Here is a 21,816-nt window from a genome sequence, read left to right as displayed (position 1 = left end):
TATGTTCTCACAGTGACCCCGTGGGTTTTCTCTGGGCGCTTTGGTTATCTCCCACACTCCAAAGACGTGCAGGTTTGTAGGTTAATTGGCTTTGGTAAAATAATTCTAAAGTGTCCCTAGTGTGTAGGATAATGCAAATGTACAGGGTGATCGCTGGTCAGCGCGGACTCAGCGGGCCAAAGATCCTGTTTCCATGCTGTATCTCTAAAGTTTAAAATTCCAAAGACGTGCAGGTTTGTATGTTAAATGGTTTCTGTAAACTGCCCCCAGTGTGCAGGATAGGACTAGTGTATGATCGTTGGTCGGTGCGGACTTGGAGGGCCGAGGGGCCTGTTTCTACGCTGCATCTGTAAACTAAACTAAAAGCAGCTCGATATGTAATATTGATTGATATTCAACCGCAGTCCTATATTTCTTGTGTAATCAGCTGCTGGAGCCCACACTGATGGCTAGTCTGGGGCGAACAGTGCAGTGAGACTGTGTTTATTTCCAAGCCAGCGTGGTGCGTGACTCGGGAGGAACTGTTTGTTGACTATTGGACAGCCTCAAAGCTGAACTGCAAACAAGACTGACACAACCCCAGGAAAGTTATATTGCTTTTAAAAATTGCTGCAATTTGCATTTTAGTAGGCATTTTAGATATTTTCAATTCTCGAATGATGATGGGGAACAACATAAATGATCTAAGCACTCCTCATATAACCTCACCCCGGTCACTCCCTCTCACCCAGTCACTCTCTCCTCACCCCCATCACCCCCTTCTCACCCCGATCACTCCCTCTCACCCCGGTCACTCCCTCTCACCCCGGTCACTCCCTCTCACCCTCATCACTCCCTCTCACCCCGGTCACTCCCTCTCACCCCGGTCACTCCCTCTCACCCCGGTCACTCCCTCTCACCCCGGTCACTCCCCCTCACCCTCATCACTCCCTTCTCACCCCGGTCACTCCCTCTCACCCCGGTCACTCCCTCTCACCCCCATCACTCCTTCCTCACCCCCATCACCCTATATTTAGCTCTTTATTCACTGGCACCTCCCAGCCACCATTACGGGGAGGGGGGGTGGTGGGGACAGGGTTTAACGGCAATGTGATTAGTCTGTTCACTGCAGTGCATCAATCTCCAACCTCTCTTGCAGTCACCTTGTACCGTGCTTTGGCCAGAAATATGTCACCATTCTTCCCATTCTTTCATGCCAATCCAGCACCATCATCCTTAACTTTACTGAGACGATTCAATTAATTTCTTGAATTTTAAACGCCCCGAGTTGCCATGGAGAGATTTGAACTCTTGCCTTCAGATCAATGGTCCACAACTCTCGCTGTTAGAACTGTAGATTTAGATTTTAGATTTAGAGATACTGCGCAGAAACAGGCCCTTCGGCCCACCGGGTCCGCGCCGCCCAGCGATCCCCGCACACTAAGACTATCCTACACCCACTAGGGACAATTTTTACATTTGCCCAGCCAATTAACCTACATACCTGTACGTCTTTGGAGTGTGGGAGGAAACCGAAGATCTCGGAGAAAAGCCTCGCCGGTCATGGGGAGAACATACAAACTCCATACAGACGGCGCCCGTAGTCAGGATCGAACCTGAGTCTCCGGCGCTGCATTCGCTGTAAGGCAGCAACTCTACCGCTGCGCCACCGTGCCGCCCTGTAGCTTAAACTGTAGCTTAATGTTTATTCTACCTTAATCTTTACTTACCTTTAGAGCGGCACAGTGGCGCAGCGGTAGAGTTGCTGCCTTAACGATGCCAGAGACCCAGGTTCGATCCTGACTACGGGGGCTGTCTGTACGGAGTTTGTACGTTCTCCCCATGACCGCGTGGGTTTTCTCCTGGAGGTCCGGTTTCCTCCCACACTCCAAAGACGTATAAGTTTTGTAGGTTAATTGGCTTCAGTAAAAAATGTAAATTGTCTCTAGTGTGCAGGATAGTGCTAGTGTACGGGGATTGCTGGTCGGTGTGGACTGGGTGGGTTAAAGGGCCTGTTCCCGCGTTGTATTTCTAAAGTCTAAAGGATGGGTCAATGAGTCCTTGTGTAGGAAAGAACTGGTTTAAACTGAAGATAGCCACAAAACACTGGAGTAACTCAGCGGGACGGGCAGCATCTCTGGAGAGGAGTGGGTGACGTTTCAGGTTGAGACCCTTCTTCAGACGGAGGATTTAGACAAACCCTTCTGAGGAAGGGCCTCGACCCGAATCGTCACCCATTCCTTCTCTCCAGAGATGCTGCCTGTCCCACTGAGTTACTCCAGCTTTTTGTGTCTATCTTCGGTTAATGAGTCCTTCCTTGTTGTACGCCTGTTCTTCAAGCATTGTTTACTTATTTATATGAAGGTGAGCAATAGTCAATGAATGGCTCATTCACTGCCAATGGGTCATTTCTATTGGCACTGCCCTGTGAGATGTTGATGTCTGAACTGCCATGGTTTCTGAATCCTCCACCCACTTCTCTCAGACCATTTCAGTCGGGGTCGGCAGCCACCCATTGTCAGTCTCATTCGTCATTCCCCAGAGGCTGTGTTTATGTAAAAGCTTTAAATTGCATGAATTTATCATTGGGCACTGTGACTGTTGGCCACCTTCACGGGAAGGAACCTACTCCATGCCCTGATGTCTGGCTGAGTCTGGTTAACATATCGAGCCTGGAACTCCCACAACCGGAAGCTCCAGCCACGTGGCGCGTGCTCGTGGAGTATCCTGGTGGAATTGGGGTTGGAGGAGGAGAGGTCGGGGGGGGGGGGGGGGGGCGTTAGAATGGGAGCCCCCTCGGTCCCCTATTACCGAAATCCGTTACGTAGCGCTCCGTTGTTGCGGGGCTTTACCGTATTGGTTAAAAATCCGAATGCCGTGACACAGGCTGGAAGACTCTGTGTTCCACGTGTACATGGAGTGTGTGAGGTTGCAGCCCCTGTTCCAATACCGAAAGGGGCTGCTCCTTGCCTTCTGGCTGCACTTCACCATCATCCTCCACCCCCACCATCCTCATCTTTGGTCACCCTGGGCCTGGCCAAGTTGGCCATCCATGAGTCACGGCGCCAGGCGGAAGAGGGCTCTGCCCGAGCCGGCTGCCTGCCCCTTTTCCGGGGTTACATCTTCGCTCGGGTGGTGATAGAGAGGGACTGCGTGCTGTTGGGTTTGATGGCGTGTTTGTTTTGAATAATTTTGTATGTAAATACTACTGTAAATTCTTAAAAATATATATTTTTAGTTTTAAACAAAAGGTCTGGTGACACTGTGCAAGGCAGCGGTTGTGTCAATGCAGAGGACTGTGTGTCATTCTGGTCGGCACGTTCTAGGGAGGATGTAATGGTGTCCGTGTGGAAGAGATTCAAGGAAGGTTTGCCAGCACTGGGGACATTTGGCTCTGAAGAACGATGTTCCTTGGCTGGGGTTATTTTCTTTGGAAAGCAGGAAGCTGGGGAGAGATTTTTTAACTGAATGTAATTACAAGAGGCCTAATAGGTTGAATGGGAAAAACATCATTCCCTTAGCAGAGAGGGGAGTGGCCGAGGTAATTGTTAGAATAATTAGAGGGGAGATTTTGGCGATGGCCTTCAGTCAATTTACTTTAGACTTTAAATAAGTACACCAGCTTTGAACAACAGGCTTACAGCGAAGGAAGGACTCATCGGCCCGTCCTTTTAGACTTTGGATTTTACTTTAGAGATACAACGTGGAAACAGGCCCTTCGGCCCAGTGAGTCTGTTCCGACCAGCAATCACCCATGCACAGGTTTGATCCTGCACACTAGAGACAATTTGCAGAAGCCAATTAACCTACAAACCTGCATGTCTTTGGGATGTGGGAGGACACCAGAACACCTGGAAGAAACCCACGCCGTCACAGGGAGAACGTACAAACTCCGCGCAGGCAGCACCCATAGTCAGGATCGAGCCCTGGTCTCTGGCGCTGTAAGGCAGCAACTCTACCACTGTGCCACCGTGCTGCCCTGTATATCGATGATGTGATGAACCTTCTCTTAACGTGAAAGTCTATGGATGTACACCCCCAACTTTATGGGGACACCTCCCTTGGGTTTTAAATATTTTTAATATCTAATATTTACACTTACCTTGGATAGAACATATATTTAACTCCCCCTCCCCATCCCCCTGAGTTTTAGGTGGATGAATAAGATTCAAATCTATTCAGGTTTTGAAAGATTATTCATCCGCCAGTAAAACATGGCAATATGTTTTCATTGGTTTCAAGTAAAGTTTAGTCAATTAAAAACATAAACATTCAGAAATATCAAATAGGAAAATCAACAGCCTGCTTTTATCAATTTTCCATTTGTTAATAAAATTTGAAATCGCTTTATTTGCTATAAACTAGTTATAATTATTAATAGACAATAGACAATAGGTGCACGAGGAGGCCATTCAGCCCTTCGAGCCAGCACCACCATTCAATGTGATCATGGCTCCCCGTACCCCCTGACTCCGCTATCCTTAAGAGCTCTATCTAGCTCTCTCTTGAATGCATTCAGAGAATTGGCCTCCACTGCCTTCTGAGGCAGAGAATTCCACAGATTCACAACTCTCTGACTGAAAATGTTTTTCCTCGTCTCAGTTCTAAATGGCCTACCCCTTATTCTTAAACTGTGGCCCCTTGTTCTGGACTCCCCCAACATTGGGAACATGTTTCCTGCCTCTAACATGTCCAACCCCTTTATAATCTTATACGTTTCGATAAGATCTCCTCTCATCCTTCTAAATTCCAGTGTATACAAGCCTAGTCGCTCCAGTCTTTCAACATATGACAGTCCCGCCATTCCGGGAATTAACCTAGTAAAAGTAAAGGAGGGACATAAAACCCTCACCAGCACTTGCCCCCTCGATTGTAAATGGGGTTGTACCCTGTACACCAGTTACCTCTGGGTCAGACGGAAGGGCCAGATACGTAGTGCATCGGACTCCCCGGCACAGGGATATTGGGTTCCATCTTTGGAATCAGTGCAGAGCTGGACAGTGGAGTGCGTGTTGTGTACCCCATCATGTCCCTGAGTCGGCCCTGACTGCAGTGGTGCACAAGTCTGGAATGTTCTGACCCAACGTTGCATTCATCAGGACGAAGGGTCTCAACCTCAAATGTCACCTATCCATTTTTCCAAAAGGTGCTTCCTGACCTGCTGGGTTTAGTTTAGTTTAGTTCAGTTCAGTTCAGTTCAGTTAAGTGATACAGCATGGAAACAGGCCCTTCGGCCCACCGTGTCAGCGCCGACCAGTCGAGTACACTAGTTCTATCCTACCCACTAAGAATAATTTACAGAAGCCAATTAACCTAGAAACCTGCACGTCTTTGGAGTGTGAGAGGAAGCTGGAGCACCTGGAGTAAATACGAAACCGGAGAAAACCCACGTGGTCACAGGGAGAACGTACAAACTCTAGTACAGACAGCACCCGAGGTCAGGATCGATATCTGGATCTCTGGATCTCTGGCGGGTGAGGCAGCAACTCTACCTCTGCGATACCATGATGCCTGGAGTTACTCCAGCACTTTGTGTCCTTTTGAGTATGAACCAGCATCTGCAGTTCCTCGTTTCTACATTGAATCCAGGGCCCCTCGGAACCTCCCAGCAGTAGGCAGCCTGTGATGCAGCTCAACGATTCTTCCTATTGAATGGATGTGGACTGAAACATTAGCTCCATTCCCCTCTCCTCGGATGCTGCCTGACATGCTGAGTATTTTCAGCATTCACTGAGGAATCTTTGAACTTTCCAGTGTTTTGTTTTTTGGGCACGATGCTCAATCTTGATTTGCCCGCTGTGGGTGAAGGAAAAGTTCCCTTCATGCGAATTTAATTGTGTGAAAGTTGGCTGAGATGTACCATTCACGTTAACTATTGCAGCAGATGACTGCATACCTTGCTGGAACCTATCATGCCTGTACAACAGCCAACTTGCAAATGCTAGAGTGCAGTTCAAAGTTAGCTGTGAAACCCCTGCATTAATCTTCATCAGTTGGTATTCATGCTGCGAACCTCATTCTACACAGAACAGGAAAAGGTAGCTCATAGGTTCCTACGTCACAGGAGCAGAATTAGGCCATTCGGCCTATCGAGTCTACTCCGCCATTCAATCGTGGCTTATCTATCTTTTCCTCTCACCCCCATTCTCCTGTCGTCTCTCAATGACCTTTGACACACTTACCAATCACGAATCATGTCAATCTCAGCCTTAAAAATATCCATTGACTTGGCCTCCACAGATGTCTGTGGCAATGAATTCTACCGATTCACCACCCTCTAGCTAAAGGTATTCCTCCTCATCTCCTTACTAAAGGTACCATCCTTTTATTCTGAGGCTATGGCCTCTGGTCCTAGACTCTCCCACTCTCCCATCCTCCCCATGTCCACTCTATCCAAGCCTTTCACTATTCGGTAAGTTTCAATGAGGTCCCCCCTCATCCTTCTGAACTCCAGCGAGTACAGGCCTGGTACCATTAAACGCTCATCATGCATTAGCCCAACCATCCCCAGGATCGTTCTCGTAAAACTCCTCTGGACCCTCTCCAATGCCAGCACATGTCTCCTTAGATATGAAGCCCAAAACTGCTCACAATACTCCAAATGCAGGAATATAAAAGCAGGGATGTAATCCCATGGCTTTATGAGGTCAGTCTGCATTTGGAGTATTGTGAGTGGTTTTAGGTCCCATATCTTGAGGGAAGTTAACCAAGTTTCTACGTTATTCTTTAAAGATCTCCCTGTAGTCTGTCACCAGACAAACTTGGTGATTTTCCATCCACTCCCTTTCTGGAATGGGCTGGGTTGCAATGATGAGGTGAGACTAAAGGCTCTGGGATTGTTCTTCTTTGGGATGAGAAGGTTAAATGAACTTTTCAAAATCAAGGATGGCATTGATAATGTAATTAAGGTGAAACTGTGGCAGAAACTGTACAAAATCATGGTAGGAATAGATCGGGTAGATAGATGCACAGCGGCTCTTGCCCAGAGTGGGGGAATCGAGACATAGGTTTAAGGTGAGGGGGAAAAGAGTTCATTGGAGTCTGAGGAGTAAATTTTTCACACAAAGGGTGGTGGGTGTATGGAACGAGCTGCAGGAGGAGGTAGTTGAGGCAGGTACTATAGCAACATTAAAGGAATATTTAGACAGGTACATGGATAGGACAGGTTTAGAGAAATTTGTGTCAACCGCAGGCAAGCGAGACTAGTGTAGATGGGACATGTTGGTCGGTGTGGACAAGTCGGGCCGAAGGGCTTGTTTCCATACTGTATGACTCCATGAGTCTATAAAACATGGGCAGAGGATACAGATCACAGTTCAAAGGGAAGAAGCCATGATAGAAGCACTGTTTGTATTGTGATCTGGAATTCACGGCCTCAACACCTGGTTCAATGTGATATTTCTAAAGCAATCTAAGCACGGCACGGTAGCGCAGCGGTAGAGTTGCTGCTTTACAGCGAATGCAGCGCCGGAGACTCAGGTTCGATCCTGACTACGGGTGCTGCACTGTAAGGAGTTTGTACGTTCTCCCCGTGACCTGCGTGGGTTTTCTCCGAGATCTTCGATTTCCTCCCACACTCCAAAGACGTACAGGTATGTAGGTTAATTGGCTGGGTAAATGTTTAAAAAAATTGTCCCTAGTGTGTAGGATAGTGTTAATAGTGTTAGTGTGCGGGGATCGCTGGGCGGCGCGGACTTGGTGGGCCGAAAAGGCCTGTTTCCGCGCTGTATATATATGATATGATATGATATGATAAACCCGCACCAGGAAAAAAAATTGGCCGGAAACATTTAAGAGGCTTTTAGATGGTCACATAGATATGCGGTGAATGGAGGGATATGGATCATGTGCAGGAAGGTGAGGTTAACTTATCTTGGCATCATATTCAGCATGGACATTGTGGGCCGAAGGGCCTGCTCCTGTTCTATCCCTATATTGAGGAAAGACCAACAGAGTGTAAGGTCCATCAAAACATCAGGGCAAATTACCTCTACGTTTATAATTCTCACCCAAATCCTCCTTAGCTGTCACAGACACAATCCTAAATCCAATCAAAGTTGATCTGTTGAAGGAAAAACTTGGAAAAGCTGAATCGGTGTGGATATATCCAACTTTAAAACAGTATTACTCGTGCGGCCAAAGGCTCCTAAACATTGCCCTGTCTGCCTACCCTCACGAGCATTATGAGGCTGTACTTAATAAGCAGATAGATGTCAACATTCAGACCGGGACCAAGGTTAGATGTCACTGCCGACAGCAATCAGTTACAAAGATTATTGTTCATCCCTGGGACTGGAAATCTGTACACGACATCAAGTGAGCATGAGAGATGAATGAGGGAAGTAAAGCATGCCAAGCAAGCCCTCAGAGGCTAGAGGCCCAGAGAGGGAGAGGAACATAGAGGGGACACAGTGTGAGGCGCAAAGCTGTACGTGTAGAGGACACGGAGAGGGACATAGAGGGAGAGAGAGATAGAGACAGAGAGAAAATGATAGAGGGATGTTGAGAGAGAGATGGATGGACATAGGGAGAGATAGATGGACATTGAGAGAGATATAGAGACATAGAGTGTTAGATGGACAGAGAGAGAGATAGAGGGACATAGAGAGAGAGATGGACAGAGAGAGAGATAGAGAGAGATAGAGGGGCATAGAGAGAGAGATGGACAGAGAGAGAGAGATAGAGAGAGATAGAGGGGCATAGAGACAGAGATAGAGGGACATACAGAGAAACATAGAGGGGACAGAGAGGGACATATGAATATAAAAAGAGAGAGAGAGAGGGACAGAGAGAGCATCTATTACCTGCCGTGCTTTGTCCTGTCTCTCCTCTCTTCCAGCTTTCTCACCCCTCTACAATCAGTCTGAGGAAAGGTCCTGACCCAAAACATCACCTATCCATGTTCTCCAGAGGTGCTGTCTAACCCACTGAGTTAGTCCAGCACATTATGTCTTTTTGACATAGAGAGGCATAGAGAGCAACAGAGGGGACATCGAGAATAACAGAAAGAGAGATATTTTGAGAGATAAAGAAGAACGGAGAGTGATAGTGATAGTGAGAGACATGGAGAAACAAATAGAGAGACATAGATTGGGACTAGGGTTGCCAACTGTCCCATATTAAAAGGGACATCCCGTATTTTGGGCTAAATTGGTTTGTTCCGTACGGGTCCGCCCTTGTCCCCTGTTAGGCCCGGGGGCGCTGTAGGCCTGGACGCTATAGGCCCTGACACTGTAGGCCCCGACGCTGTGGGTCCCGACAACTTAGGTCCCGACACTCTAGGTTTCTGACATTTTAGCTCCGGACAGTCTAGGTCTGGAGGCCCGGGTGCCGCCTAACGGAGGTTGCGTAGCAACCCACCTCCCGGCCCGGGCGGCTGCCATCATTGGTGGAGCGGGAGCACGTGGCCATTGGCTGGGTGAGGTCACCTGGGGCGTGGGACAGTGACGTCACCTTGTCCCGTATTTGGGAGTGAGAAAGTTGGCACCCCTAATTGGAACATAGAAGGAGGCATAGAGCTGGCCAAAGTGAGAGGCATCGAGAGAGGCACAGAGTGACAAAGCAAGGGACATGGAGAGGAAAATGGAGGAATCGTAAAGAGGGATGACAGAAGGAATACAGAGAAGGGCCACTTAGAGAGGCCGAGAAAGTAACCCAAAGAGGGACGCACACCATGGGAAGTTCACAGGGACGAGTGCAAAGAGAGGTCAGAGGGAGAGGCTTATAGAAGGGCTCATGGAGGCTTATAGAAAGCCTTATAGAGAGGACAAAGACAGAGCGGTCATGGAAAAGGGGTCAGAGAACACCAGAGACAGAGACAAAGAGAAAAGAAAAGTGTGCAGCACAGGGAAAGATGCTTGGACAACAGAACAAGGGACAATGAAAAGTATCTTTAAGTAATCTTAGAATCTGGACTTACTATTAACAATGGAATAAAGTAAACACGGCAGAGGACATGACGGAATGAAATGCCTGGACTCAGTGACTGTTGTTGTCAGCCGGTCACAACAAAACCAAGAGCCATAGTTCACAAGAGTTTGACTGCATAATTTGGTCGATCTTTATCAGAATTAATTCCTCTTGGGAGATGGGGTTAAATGACAACAAAACGATCAAAGCTTTGGCTTGGATTTGGCGCTAACAGAGATTTATTTGGTAATCAACAGCCTAAACTCTTAAGCAATCTGCTTTTGATACAGAGCCAGTTTCGAAATGTGTGTTCTATAAGATCCAATTCCTCTGTGAAGTCTTAAGCTCGTACATCCAGGCTGTGCAGATTGAACTATGAGGCAATAAGCTGTTCGAGCAAGGTACAGCCATTTTATTCACATGTGCGTGCAACACTGTGTTTAGTTTTTATTAGTTTAGTTTAGAGATACAGAGTGGAAACAGGCCCTTCAGCCCACCAAGTCCATCAATCACCCAGACACTAGTTTTATCTACACAATAGGGACAATTTAGAGAAACCAATTAACCTGCAAACCTGCATGTCTTTGGAATGTTGGAAGAAACCGGAGCACCCAGAGAAAACCCACACGGTCACAGGGAGAACGTACAAACTCCGCACAGGCAGCACCCATAGTCAGGATCGAACCCGGGTCTCTGGCGTACGAGGCAGACAGCACCAGTATTTCAGGATGGAACCCGGGTCTGTGGTGCTGTAAGGCAGCAACTCTACTGCTGTGACACTATGCCGCCCCATGTTTAGTTTAGTTTTTTTTAGGTGCTGCCTTTAGGTGCGCGAGACCCGGGTTCGATGCTGACCACGGCCGCTGTCTGCACGGAGTTTGCATGTTCTCCCCGTGATCACGTGGGTTTTTGTCTGGGTGCTCTGGTTTCCTTCCGTGCTCCAACAACGTACAGGTTAATTGGCTTTGGTAAAATCTGCAAATTGCCCGTGTTGTGTAGGATAGTGCTAGTGTACTGGAATCGCTGGTCGCACGGACTCAGTGGGTCAAAGGGCCTGTTTCCGCACCATATCTCTAAACTAAAAACTAAAAGTGGATATGAAATTATTGGAATTATTTGGGCCAAACACAGACAAATGAGACCAAGTAGGCATATTGGTTGGTATGGACCAGTGGGCCAAAGGGGCTGGTTCCGTGCTGGAGAACTCAATGACACTAAGACTCACTCATTCCTCTCTGCCTGTCCTGCAAACTCGAACAATTCACTACCTTTATTAGTATCTAAGTTCACATATAGATAGTCAGTGAAACTACGGCATCATGATGTCCTTTCAATGATCTTGCTGACCACCACATACTCCTACATCACTGTTTATAACAGTGAAATACTTTATTGTGTTAAATATATAAACACTACATTGGTCTTCATCAGTCAAGTATTGAGGTTGGGAGGTCATGTTACAGTCGTACAAGATGTTGGTGAGGCCACATTTAGTGTATCGTGTACAGTTTTGGTCATCATGTTGGAGGAAAGATGTTGTCAAGCTGGAAAGGGTGCAGAGAAGGGTTACAATGACATACATGGCCAGGATGCGAGAACCTAAGCTATAGGGTGAGGTTAAGCAGGCTAGGACTTTTTTCCTTGGAGTGCAGGAGGATGAGGGACAATCTTAGACGTGTATACGATTATGAGAGGAATAGAGCGGGTAAATGCACATAGAGTCTTTTACCCAGAGTAGGGGAATCAAGAACCAGAGGACATAGGCTTAAGATGAGGGGGGAAAAGATTTTAAAGGAACCTATTTTTTACATAAAGGATGGAATGAATGGAATGAGCTGCCAGAGGAGGTAGTTGAGGCAGATGCTATCACAATGTTTAAGAGACATTTGGACCAGGTACATGGATAGGATAGGTTTAGAGGTATATGGGGTAAATGCAGGCAGGTGTAAATGGGACATGTTGGTTGGCAAGTTGGGCTGAAGGGCCTGTTTCCCCGCTGTATGACTCTATGACACAGTACTCGGCTCTGGAGCATAGAGCAGGGTGGGATTATGCCAAAGGGCGTATATCAACTTAGATTTTGTTTTATGACCTTTCGAATGGCTTTGTTGTTTGATTTACGTGCATTTTTAATTGTTTTAACGGCTCACTTAGGCGGCGCTGCCTCGCACAGAAACTAATCAATAGTCGCCCTTCAGCCTCTACTTGGTGCGACACAAAGCATGGACAGAGAGAGACTTCTCCCCATCCACCAGTCAATGAATACATCGCTCGGGGGAAACAGACCTTGACTTGCAATCACTAAACAATGGGTTGGGAGGTTGGAATCCCTTGAGAAAGGCATCTGCTATGCCCGAAGGGGATGAAGCCATCAAATGTACTTTATCTATTGTAGGGAACGATAGACAAGACTGAGTCTCAGGAATTCCCATGTATTGAAATTATTTAAAAATGCAACATCTCGCCGATTTTAATGGCAAATAAAATGTTGAATGATGGAATGAAGGGGAGGCATTCAATAAAAATAGCTCAGCAAATGTTTCTTAGGTCCTCCCACCACGCGTAGCATATTATTTTAGTTTCAGTAGTCGAACACAAAGTGCCGGGGTGACTTAGCGGGTCAGGTAGCATCTCTGGAGGACATGTACATGCGACCTTTCAGGTCGAGACCCTTCTTCATACCTCCAGCGTTTGATTAATTGTAAGATACAGCATGGAAACAGGCCCTTTGGCCCACTGAGTCCATGCTGACCATCAATCACCCATTCACACGAGTTCTATATATCCCACGTTCGCAACCACTCTCTGTCCATCAGGGATCATTCACATGTGGTGCCAAGGCCGGGTGAGGTGCTCGATCTCATCATCAATGAGACTTCTGCAGCCGATCAGCGGGTCGAATTTGCCCCCTGCGGTCGGGGCTCAGGAACTACGGCCCGGTTGGAGCTGGCAGATCCATAGCCCTCTTCCATGGTCGACTTTGCGGGCCGGTATCTCGGCTCCCCAGCGGCCTAGCCGGACCTCTCCAGTACCATTGGACTCCGCTCAGAGGCCGTGACCTCTGTTGGTCCGGCAAAACGGATAATCCAGAAAGCCTCTGGAACCAAGGCTGTTGGAAAATCGATGGTGGGCCTATACGTTAAAGCGATAGGTTGACAGAGTTTGAGATGCAAAATGCAATGAGATGCATGGAGAGAGAACGACAGAGACGGAGACAGAGAGAATATGATATTATGTTATAGAATCAGTCACAATGACGCTGAGTGATAGAGTGGGCTCAAAGCCCGAAACCTGCTCCTACCTTTTTCCATGTTTCCTTGAACGATTTGAAGGAAGCAGGAAACATTCCTCAACTCTTACTGTGTTACCACGGCAACCGGATGGAATCTTCTCCCTCAATGACCCACTTCAATGACTGACTGGAGAGTCGTGAACTTTCCACAAGACCCTGGCTCTGAGCTCCAGACAAGCGTGGGCCCAAATGCCATCGGGAGATATTACAGTCCTTTACAATCATGAATTACTAGACTTGTCCCAAGAAAACTAATTATCGCAATGAGATAATAACATTCGGAGATCCACAAAGAGCTTTTTATGTTTCGTTTGGCTGTCTTTGGTCTTGGAAGATTGGAATCACTCAGATCCCCTGCAGGCAGCAGACCGTACAAGACCAGCACTCTGCATCCGAACAAGGTTAGAGTTTCTCCCTCAAATAGTGAGAAACATCAGCCTGTTTAGTCAACTGCAAACACAGCTGTGCACCTCGGGCTGTGAACTGTAACTGTTTCCACAGGGTGGAAAATCTAGAATTAAAGGATCTTTGTCGCAGCTTCAAGAGTTGGCAGATTAGGATTCAAGTTTCTTCCATCTGGGGAGAGACAGGTTCCTGGAATTCTCAATCATTAAGTAGGTTCAAGGATTGGTTTGGTAGATATCTGCACGTCGAGAGTCACAGGATGCTGGGATGGATCAGGAGTGTGGTTAATGTAGATAGGCACAAAGTGCTGGAGTAACTCAGCAGGTCAGGCAGCATCTCTGGAGAAAAGGAATAGGTGACGTTTCATGTGGGAACCCTTCTTCAGACTGAAAGATAGAGAAGGCCGTAACTAAACAGGGCCGGCAACAGATGCCCCCTCGGAAGGGTGGAGCCCATAATGGGCCATTGTTGGCTGGGGAAGATGTGCTAACGACAGGGATGCAAGGATATGAACAGTGGAACTAGTAGATTGGCCAGGGTGGTGGCGGTGGCGGTGGCGATGGTCCATTGTTAGCTGTGGGATAGGTGATGACGAGAGTTATACAGACAGTGAAACTCAGCAGGTCAACAGTGAAACTAGTACGGTGACTAGGAAGGGGGAGGGGCAGAAAGAGAGGGGGTGCAAGGGTTACTTGAAGTTAGAGCAATCAATATTCATACCGCTGGATTGCAAGCTGCCCAAGTGAAATATGAGGTGCTGTTCCTCCAATTTGCATATGGTCTCACTCTGACAGTGGAGGAGGCCCAGGACAGAAAGGTCAGTGTGGGAATGGGAAGGGGGAGTTAAAATGTTTGGCAACTGGGAGATCACGTAGGCCAATCAAACTGAGCGTGGGTGTTCAGCGAAACGATCGCCAAGTCTACACATGGTCTCGCCGATATGTAGGATCCCTCACTTGGAGAACCGGATACAGTAGATGAGGTTGGAGGAGGTGCAAGTAAACCTCTGTCGCAGCTGAAAGGACTGTCGGGGTCCCTGGATGAAGTCAAGGGAGGAGGTATAGGGACAGGTGTGGTTAATGTAGTTCAGTCATGAATGACAGAGCAGTCCAGAGGTTAGAACAACATAGCACAGGAACAAAACCTTCAGTCCACAATGTTAGTCATAGAGTAATAAGGAATTGTAACAGGCCCTTCGGCCCAACTTGCCCGTGCCAACCAAGATGTTTCATCTATACTAGCCCCACTTGCCCAGGGTTATGGGGAGAAGGCAGGGGAATGAGGTTGAGGGGGAAAGATAAACCAGCCAGGATTGAATGGCGGAGTAGACTTGATGGGCCAAATGGCCTAATTCTGCTCCTATCACTTAGGAATTTGTGAACTTATAAACCTTTCCCATCCATGTACCAGTCCAAATGTCTTTTAAATGTTGTTATCGTACCTTTCACAACTACCTCCGCTGGCAGCTCGTTCCATACACCCACCACCCTCTAGCAAAAAGATTGTCCCTCAGACACAACAAACTGCAGATGCTGGTTTACAAAAATAGAACAAAGTGCTGGAGTAACTCAGTGGGTCAGACAGCATCTGTGGAGAACATGAGGTGACGTTTCGGGTCGGGACCCTGCTAGTTTACACCCTTTGCTTCTTCAGGCTCTCAGCACGAAACTTCCATGTGACGAAGTTGCCTTCACATTTCATGGGGGGGGGGGGGGGGGGGTGGGGGGGGGGGGGCGAGAGAACAAAGAGAGACCCCAGCGTGGGGAAAGCTGCCGAGAACAAAGGCATTATCAAATGCCACATTTGATAACAAACTATCATTCATTCATACATTCGTTCCTTCGTCCCTATTAAATCTTTCCCCTCTCACAAACTTATGACCTCTAATTTTTTTGATTTCCTTCCCTGACAAAAGGATGCCCTTTGTTCAAAGACTGGTTCCAGATCACCCCGTCATGGGAAACATCCTTGTGTAGGAAAAAACTGCAGATGCTCGTTTAAACCGAAGATAAACACAAAACGCTGGTGTAACTTAGCGGGACAGGCAGCATCTCTGGAGAGAAGGAATGGGTGACGTTTCGGGTCGGGACCCTTCTTTTTTAGATTTAGATTTAGATTTTTTTTAGATTTTTTAGATGTAGAGATACAGCGCGGAAACAGGCCCTTCTGCCCACCGGGTCCGCGCCGCCCAGCGATCCCCGCACATTAACACTATCCTACACACACTAGGGACAATTTTTACATTTGCCCAGCCAATTAACCTACATACCTGTACGTCTTTGGAGTGTGGGAGGAAACCGAAGATCTCGGAGAAAGCCCACGCAGGTCACGGGGAGAACGTACAAACTCCGTACAGACGGCGCCCGTAGTCAGGATCGAACCTGAATCTCCGGCGCTGCATTCGCTGTAAGGCAGCAACTCTACCGCTGGGCCACCAGACGTCTGAAGAAGTGGTCTCGACCCGAAACGTCACCCATTCCTTCTCTCCAGAGATGCTGCCTGTCCCGCTGAGTTACTCCAGCTTTTTGTGTCTATCTAAGGGAAACATCCTTGCTGCATTTACCTTGTCAAGCCCCTTGAGAACCTTATATGTTGAGGTTACTTTAGGGAGAATGTATTCAGCTCTGATGTACAGTTTTACAATCTTATTATTTAGCCGAGGCCCTGTGGATACGAAATATTTGACACTGACACCTGTGAGGAGGAGAAAGCTATAATATCCGGCAACTGGGAACGAGTGGGTTCTGATGGTTCATATGACATCTCAGCACATAAAGTAGCATAATTGATGATTATTTGCCTGACGTTTACATGTGTAGATGGGAATCTCTTACTCATGATACATGACACATGGCTGCTGACTTTGTGAGACTTGAGGGTAAGGCCATTAACTTCAATAGAAGAAGAGGTCAGGCTAAGTATTATTTTACCCAAGGGACTGGTTAAGGAAGGACTGGTGAAATTGAATGCTCTTCACACTGAAGAAGCACTGCTAATTGTTTTGAGTGGAACTTAATTTCGTACGGGGAAATTGTCCAGTATTGTTGAGTCCAAACCTTGTGGGTTGTCGTGGAATCCTATTTAAGTTTCACTCCTCACCAAGTAGTCCACCTTCTCTGAGAATACATTTACAGGTACTTTAGATATTTAGCTTAGAGACATGGCGTGGAAAGAGGTCCTTCGGCCCACTGAGTCCGTGCCGACCATGCTCCTCGTACACTACACACTAGGAACAATTTACAATTTTTATCAAAGCCAATTAACCTACAAACCTGTATGCCTTTGGAGGGTGGGTGGAAACCAAAGCACCCAGAAAAACGACACGCGATCACGGGGAGAACATGTAAACTCCGTACGGGCAGCACCCATAGTCAGGATCGAACCCGGATTTCAGCAACTCTACCGCTGTGCCACCATGCCGCCCATTGAGATTGAGTTCTGTTGAGTTCAAGTCAATGTTCTTCCAATCTAATTCAAAAACTCAACTGAACTGAACTGAAACTAAGTCAGACAACATGTGGAGAGAGAAACAGAGTTAATGTTTCAGATTGATGATCTGTCATCTGAACCGGAAAATATTAAAAAATCAAGTATTAACACAGCGAAAGAGGAAAGGGTAGGGAGAACAAAAGGGGAGGTCTATGATAGTGTCAAAGACTAGGAGAGTGTGAATGACATTGGATGGCCAATAAGGCTGGTGAATAACAAAAGGGGTGCTTGAGGGTGGTGTAAACCGAGGACAAATTATATCTAAGGAGAACAAGAGGAAAAGCTGAATTTCAAGTAACCCCTACATTTCCTCCTTCCTCCTTCCCCCACCCCGGTCGTCCTACCACTTCCACAGTTCACATTCATATATCCCTCCCGCCTTCACCTCTTCCCAGCCAACAATGGGCCTTTATTGGCTCCACCCTTCCTTATTTATCTGTTGCCAGCCCTGATTTGTTTTGGCCTTTTCCTACCTCCAGTTTACCCCCCCTCCTCTACTTTCAGTCTGAAGAAGGGTTCCGACCCATCCTTTTTCTCCAGAGATGCTGCCTGCCCCGCTGAGTTACTCCATCACTTTGTGTCTATCTTCAGTATAAACCAGCATCCGCAGTTCCTTCCTACACAGCGAAGCTGAATGCAAGAAATAGCAAAAGCTGGTTATCTGAAACTGTTTCATTCATAGTTGAGGCCTTAGGTTTAAAGGCAGCACAGTGGCGTAGTGGTAGAGTTGCTTCCTTGTAGCATCAGAGACCCGGGTTCGATCCTAACTACTGCCGCTGTCTGTATTTAGGCTGCACGTTCTCTCTGTGACCGCATGGGCTTTCTTCGGGTGCTCCGGTTTCCTCCCACACTCCCAAGACGTACTGGTTGGTAGGTTAATTGACTTCTGTAAATTGTTCCTAGTGTGTAGTATAGAACTGGTGTAGGGGCGATCGCTGGTTGGCACGGACTCGATTGGCCAATGGGCCTGTTTCCACACTGTACCTCTAAAGTCTAAAGAGAGTTCAAAGGTCTCCAGTGAGGTAGATGGGAGGCGAGGACCGCTCTTTAATTGGGGTAGCATTTGCTATGAACCGTGCTGATTAGATTCTTGCCGTCATTAGTCACACTAGGACCTCACTCAGATTCTCCGTGTTGTGTTTCTCAAGCGCGCCTTCAGGATGGAGATCAACAGTGTGGAAAATGGACGAGGCAAATGTCCTTACGACCCGAACCGACCTTTTGCAAGCATCTTTATTGGTGAGTAGTAAGTTCTGATATAATCGTACAATCCATGTTGGGAATGATCACGCAAGTCAAGTCAAGTCAATTTTATTTGTATAGCACATTTAAAAACAACCCACGTTGACCAAAGTGCTGTACATCAGTTCAGGTACTAAGAAACGACCATACAATGGCACACAAACATAACAGCACATACATAAACAGTTCACAGCGCCCCCTCAGTGGGCCTCAAACGCTAGGGAGTAGAAATAGGTTTTGAGCCTGGACTTAAAGGAGTCGATGGAGGGGGCAGTTCTGATGGGGAGAGGGATGCTGTTCCACAGTCTAGGAGCTGCAACCGCAAAAGCGCGGTCACCCCTGAGCTTAAGCCTAGACCGCGGGATAGTGAGTAGCCCCAAGTCGGCCGACCTGAGGGACCTGGAGATAGAGTGGTGGGTTAGAAGATTTTTTATATATGGGGGGGGGCAAGCCCGTTTAGGGCTTTGTATGTGAATAGGAGGAGCTTGAAGTTGATTCTGTACCGTGCTGGGAGCCAGTGATTGCAGTCGGTGGAATCTGAAGCAAAAAATAACAAAGTACTGGAGGTACCCAGCGGGTCAGGCAGCATCTATGAAGGGGAATGGGCAAACGATGTTTCAGCTCGGGTTCCCCCTTCCAACTGCTTTGAGCAGAACATCTTCAAAGTAGCAGGAAGGAACTGCAGGTGTTGATTTACATCGAAGATAGACATAAAATTCTGGAGTAACTTTGCGGATCAGGTAGCAACTCTGGAGAAAAGGAACAGGTGACGTTTCGAGTTGAGACCCTTCTTCAGACTGAGGAAGTGTCTCGACCCGAAACGTTACCTATTCCTTTTCTCCAGAGATGCTACCTGGCCCACTGAGTTAATCCAGCACTTTGTGTTTATCTTTTTCAAAGGAGCAATATTCTTGAAGAGATTCCACAGTGAAGCAGTAAAATGGAGACACAAGAGAATGCAGATATTGGAATCTGCTGGAGAAACTCAGCGGGTCAAGTAGCACAGAGTCTCATGCCCAGAGTAGGGTAGTCGAGAACCAGAGGACATAGGTGTAAAGGTGAGGGGGGATCGATTTAATAGGAATCTGAGAGGTAACTTTTTTACACAAAGGCTGCAGGGTATATGGAATGAACTGCCGGAGGAGATAGTTGAGGCAGGTATTATCATGACATTTAAGAGACATTTGGATATGTATGTGGATAGGATAGGTTTCGAGGGTTATAGGCCAAGAGTAGGCAGGTGCGACAAATGTAGATGGGACATATTGGTCGGTGTGGGCAAGTTGGGCCGAGGAACCTGTTTCAATGCTGTATGACTCTATGACTGTGGAGGGAAATGGACAGTCGATGTTTTGGGTCAGGACCCCTCATCAGACTGAGAGTTCCTCTATAGTACATTCCCTCAACAGCTGACAACTCAAAGGGCTTAACGTAGTGTCAAAAACTGCAGATGCTGGTTAATTCACAAAAGGCTCAGCGGGTTAGGCAGCATCTTTGGAGAACATGGATAGGCGACGTTTCAGGTCGACACCCTTCTTCAGCCAGGGCTTTGTTTATATATCAATGAGATCCCCTCTCTTTCTTCTCAGCTCTAGTGAATATACATAGACCCAATCTCCTTCAGGACAGACCCACCATCCCAGGAATTAGTCTGGCGACCTTTCGTTGCACTTTCTAGTGACGGGTATTTTCATAGACTTGAGTACAACATCATAAGATGATCCCCCTGAGGATTGGCGGGTAATTGTTTTTGAACCAGGTGTTAATCCATGGTCCCACCTACGTTTCTCAGGTGGATGTAAAAGATCTCACGGCAAGCTGTAGAAAAACAGGGGAGCTATTCTCTGTGGAAAGGTCAACCTGTACCTTTCAATCAATTGCACTATAAACCTCCTTCCCTCAAAGCTCTCTGTGGATGCTTGTAAATTAGCGGTCATGTTTTCTCAATTATAACACCAGCAACGCAGAGCATTGGCTGTGACGGGATTTTGGTGATGTGAGGATCGGGGAATTAGCTGTAGAAACATGCGGTCTGCTCTTCTCCCTGGTGTAAGTCCTTCACTGAGGCTGCCTCAATGCTGAGACTCGCTCTCCTAAACCTCTCCTGCTGTCAAGATCTCCATTTCAGAAAAGAACCCGATCAACAAACTTGGTCTTTGAATGAGATCTGAGGCTCCCAGGACATCCTAGATACCCTATACGATTTATTATCCAGTCTGAGGCCAGGATTCTCCACTGCCATCTCTCTCTCTCCCTCTCCGTCTCTCACACAATCTCTCCCTCTCACTCTCTTTCTCCCGCTCTCTCTCTGTCTCTCTCACACTCTCCCCCCCCCCCCTTCCTATACCACTCTCCCTCTCTCAGAGAGAGACATAGAGAGAGAGACAGAGAGAGAGAGAGTGACAAAGAGAGGGACAGACAGTAAGATATAGGAAGTGCTGAGACACATGCTGGGAAGGTTTGCAGAGATTGACTCTGTGGATTGTGCTTTGCTCCAATCTTCAGGTGGTGAGCTCTACTCGGGCCTGACTGCTGACTTCCTGGGAAGGGACCCCGTCATCTTCCGCAGCCTGGGGTCTCGCTCTGCCATGAGGACCGAGCTGGACCAGCGTCTGTTGCAAGGTATCCGACGGCAGACATCTATAGTGATCTCCACGATGCATGCGGCGCATAAGTCAATATGATGCAACACCACTGTTGATTGATCGATTGATTGATCGATAGATTGATTAATTGATTGACGGATTGATTGATTGAACCCATTTCCAAACTCCATTTATAAGTGTGAAGTGTTTCAAGTTAAGATTCCACCTCCACCTCCAAGACTCGGAGCTGCCTAAAATGTCCAGAGAAAGTGTTGCCACCTCTGGTGCCGCCAGGAAACAGTATCTCCCTCCGCCATTAGCAGAAAGAATTGCAAATTGCAAATCGCAGAGAGTTGTGGACGCAGCTCAGTCCATCACACAAACCAACCTCCCTTCCATTGATTCCATCTACACCACGCTGCCTCGGCAAGGCCACCAGCATAATCAAGGGCCAGCCTCACGCCGGTCACTCCCTCTTCTCCCCTCTCCCATCAGGCAAGAGGTACAGAAGTGTGAATGCCCCTCCTCCACCACCGTCTCAGTGTTCTTGTTCCTCCGTCGTTCACAGATCCCAAGTTTGTGGCGGCTCACCTCATCCCGGACAACATTGACCGTGACAATGACAAGGTCTACTTCTTCTTCACCGAGAAAGCGATGGAGTCAGAGGGCAAAGTGCGGGCCATATACAGCCGGATCGGGCGCATTTGTGCAGTAAGTTGGGGACTGAAGTCCAGAAAGGTGGGATCATATGCTGAGAAATTCTCCAGAGGTGCTGCCTGACCCGCTGAGTTTCTCCAGCATTTTATGTCCATCTCGGTATAAACCAGCACCTGCAGTTCTTTTTTATCAAATGTTTAAAAGACGTTTGGACAGGTACATGAATAGGAAAGATGTAGAAGGATGTGGGTCAAATGT

The 21,816-nt window shown here is 47.5% G+C and overlaps 1 protein-coding gene across 1 annotated transcript in view; it reads left to right on the top strand.

Annotated features, from left to right (window-relative positions):
* Positions 1-21,816, top strand: part of LOC144601792 (semaphorin-3G-like) — a 146,404-nt gene that overhangs the window by 92,460 nt on the left and 32,128 nt on the right. Inside the window, 3 exon segments of the mRNA XM_078414217.1 lie at positions 18,223-18,313; positions 20,822-20,938; positions 21,470-21,612. Of these exon segments, the coding sequence (XP_078270343.1) occupies positions 18,223-18,313; positions 20,822-20,938; positions 21,470-21,612 (351 nt within the window).

Source organism: Rhinoraja longicauda, chromosome 17 (assembly GCF_053455715.1).
Source record: "Rhinoraja longicauda isolate Sanriku21f chromosome 17, sRhiLon1.1, whole genome shotgun sequence".
Classification (NCBI taxonomy): domain Eukaryota; kingdom Metazoa; phylum Chordata; class Chondrichthyes; order Rajiformes; family Arhynchobatidae; genus Rhinoraja; species Rhinoraja longicauda.
Note: the sequence above shows the minus strand (reverse complement) of the source record. Positions and strands in the feature narration are given on the sequence as shown.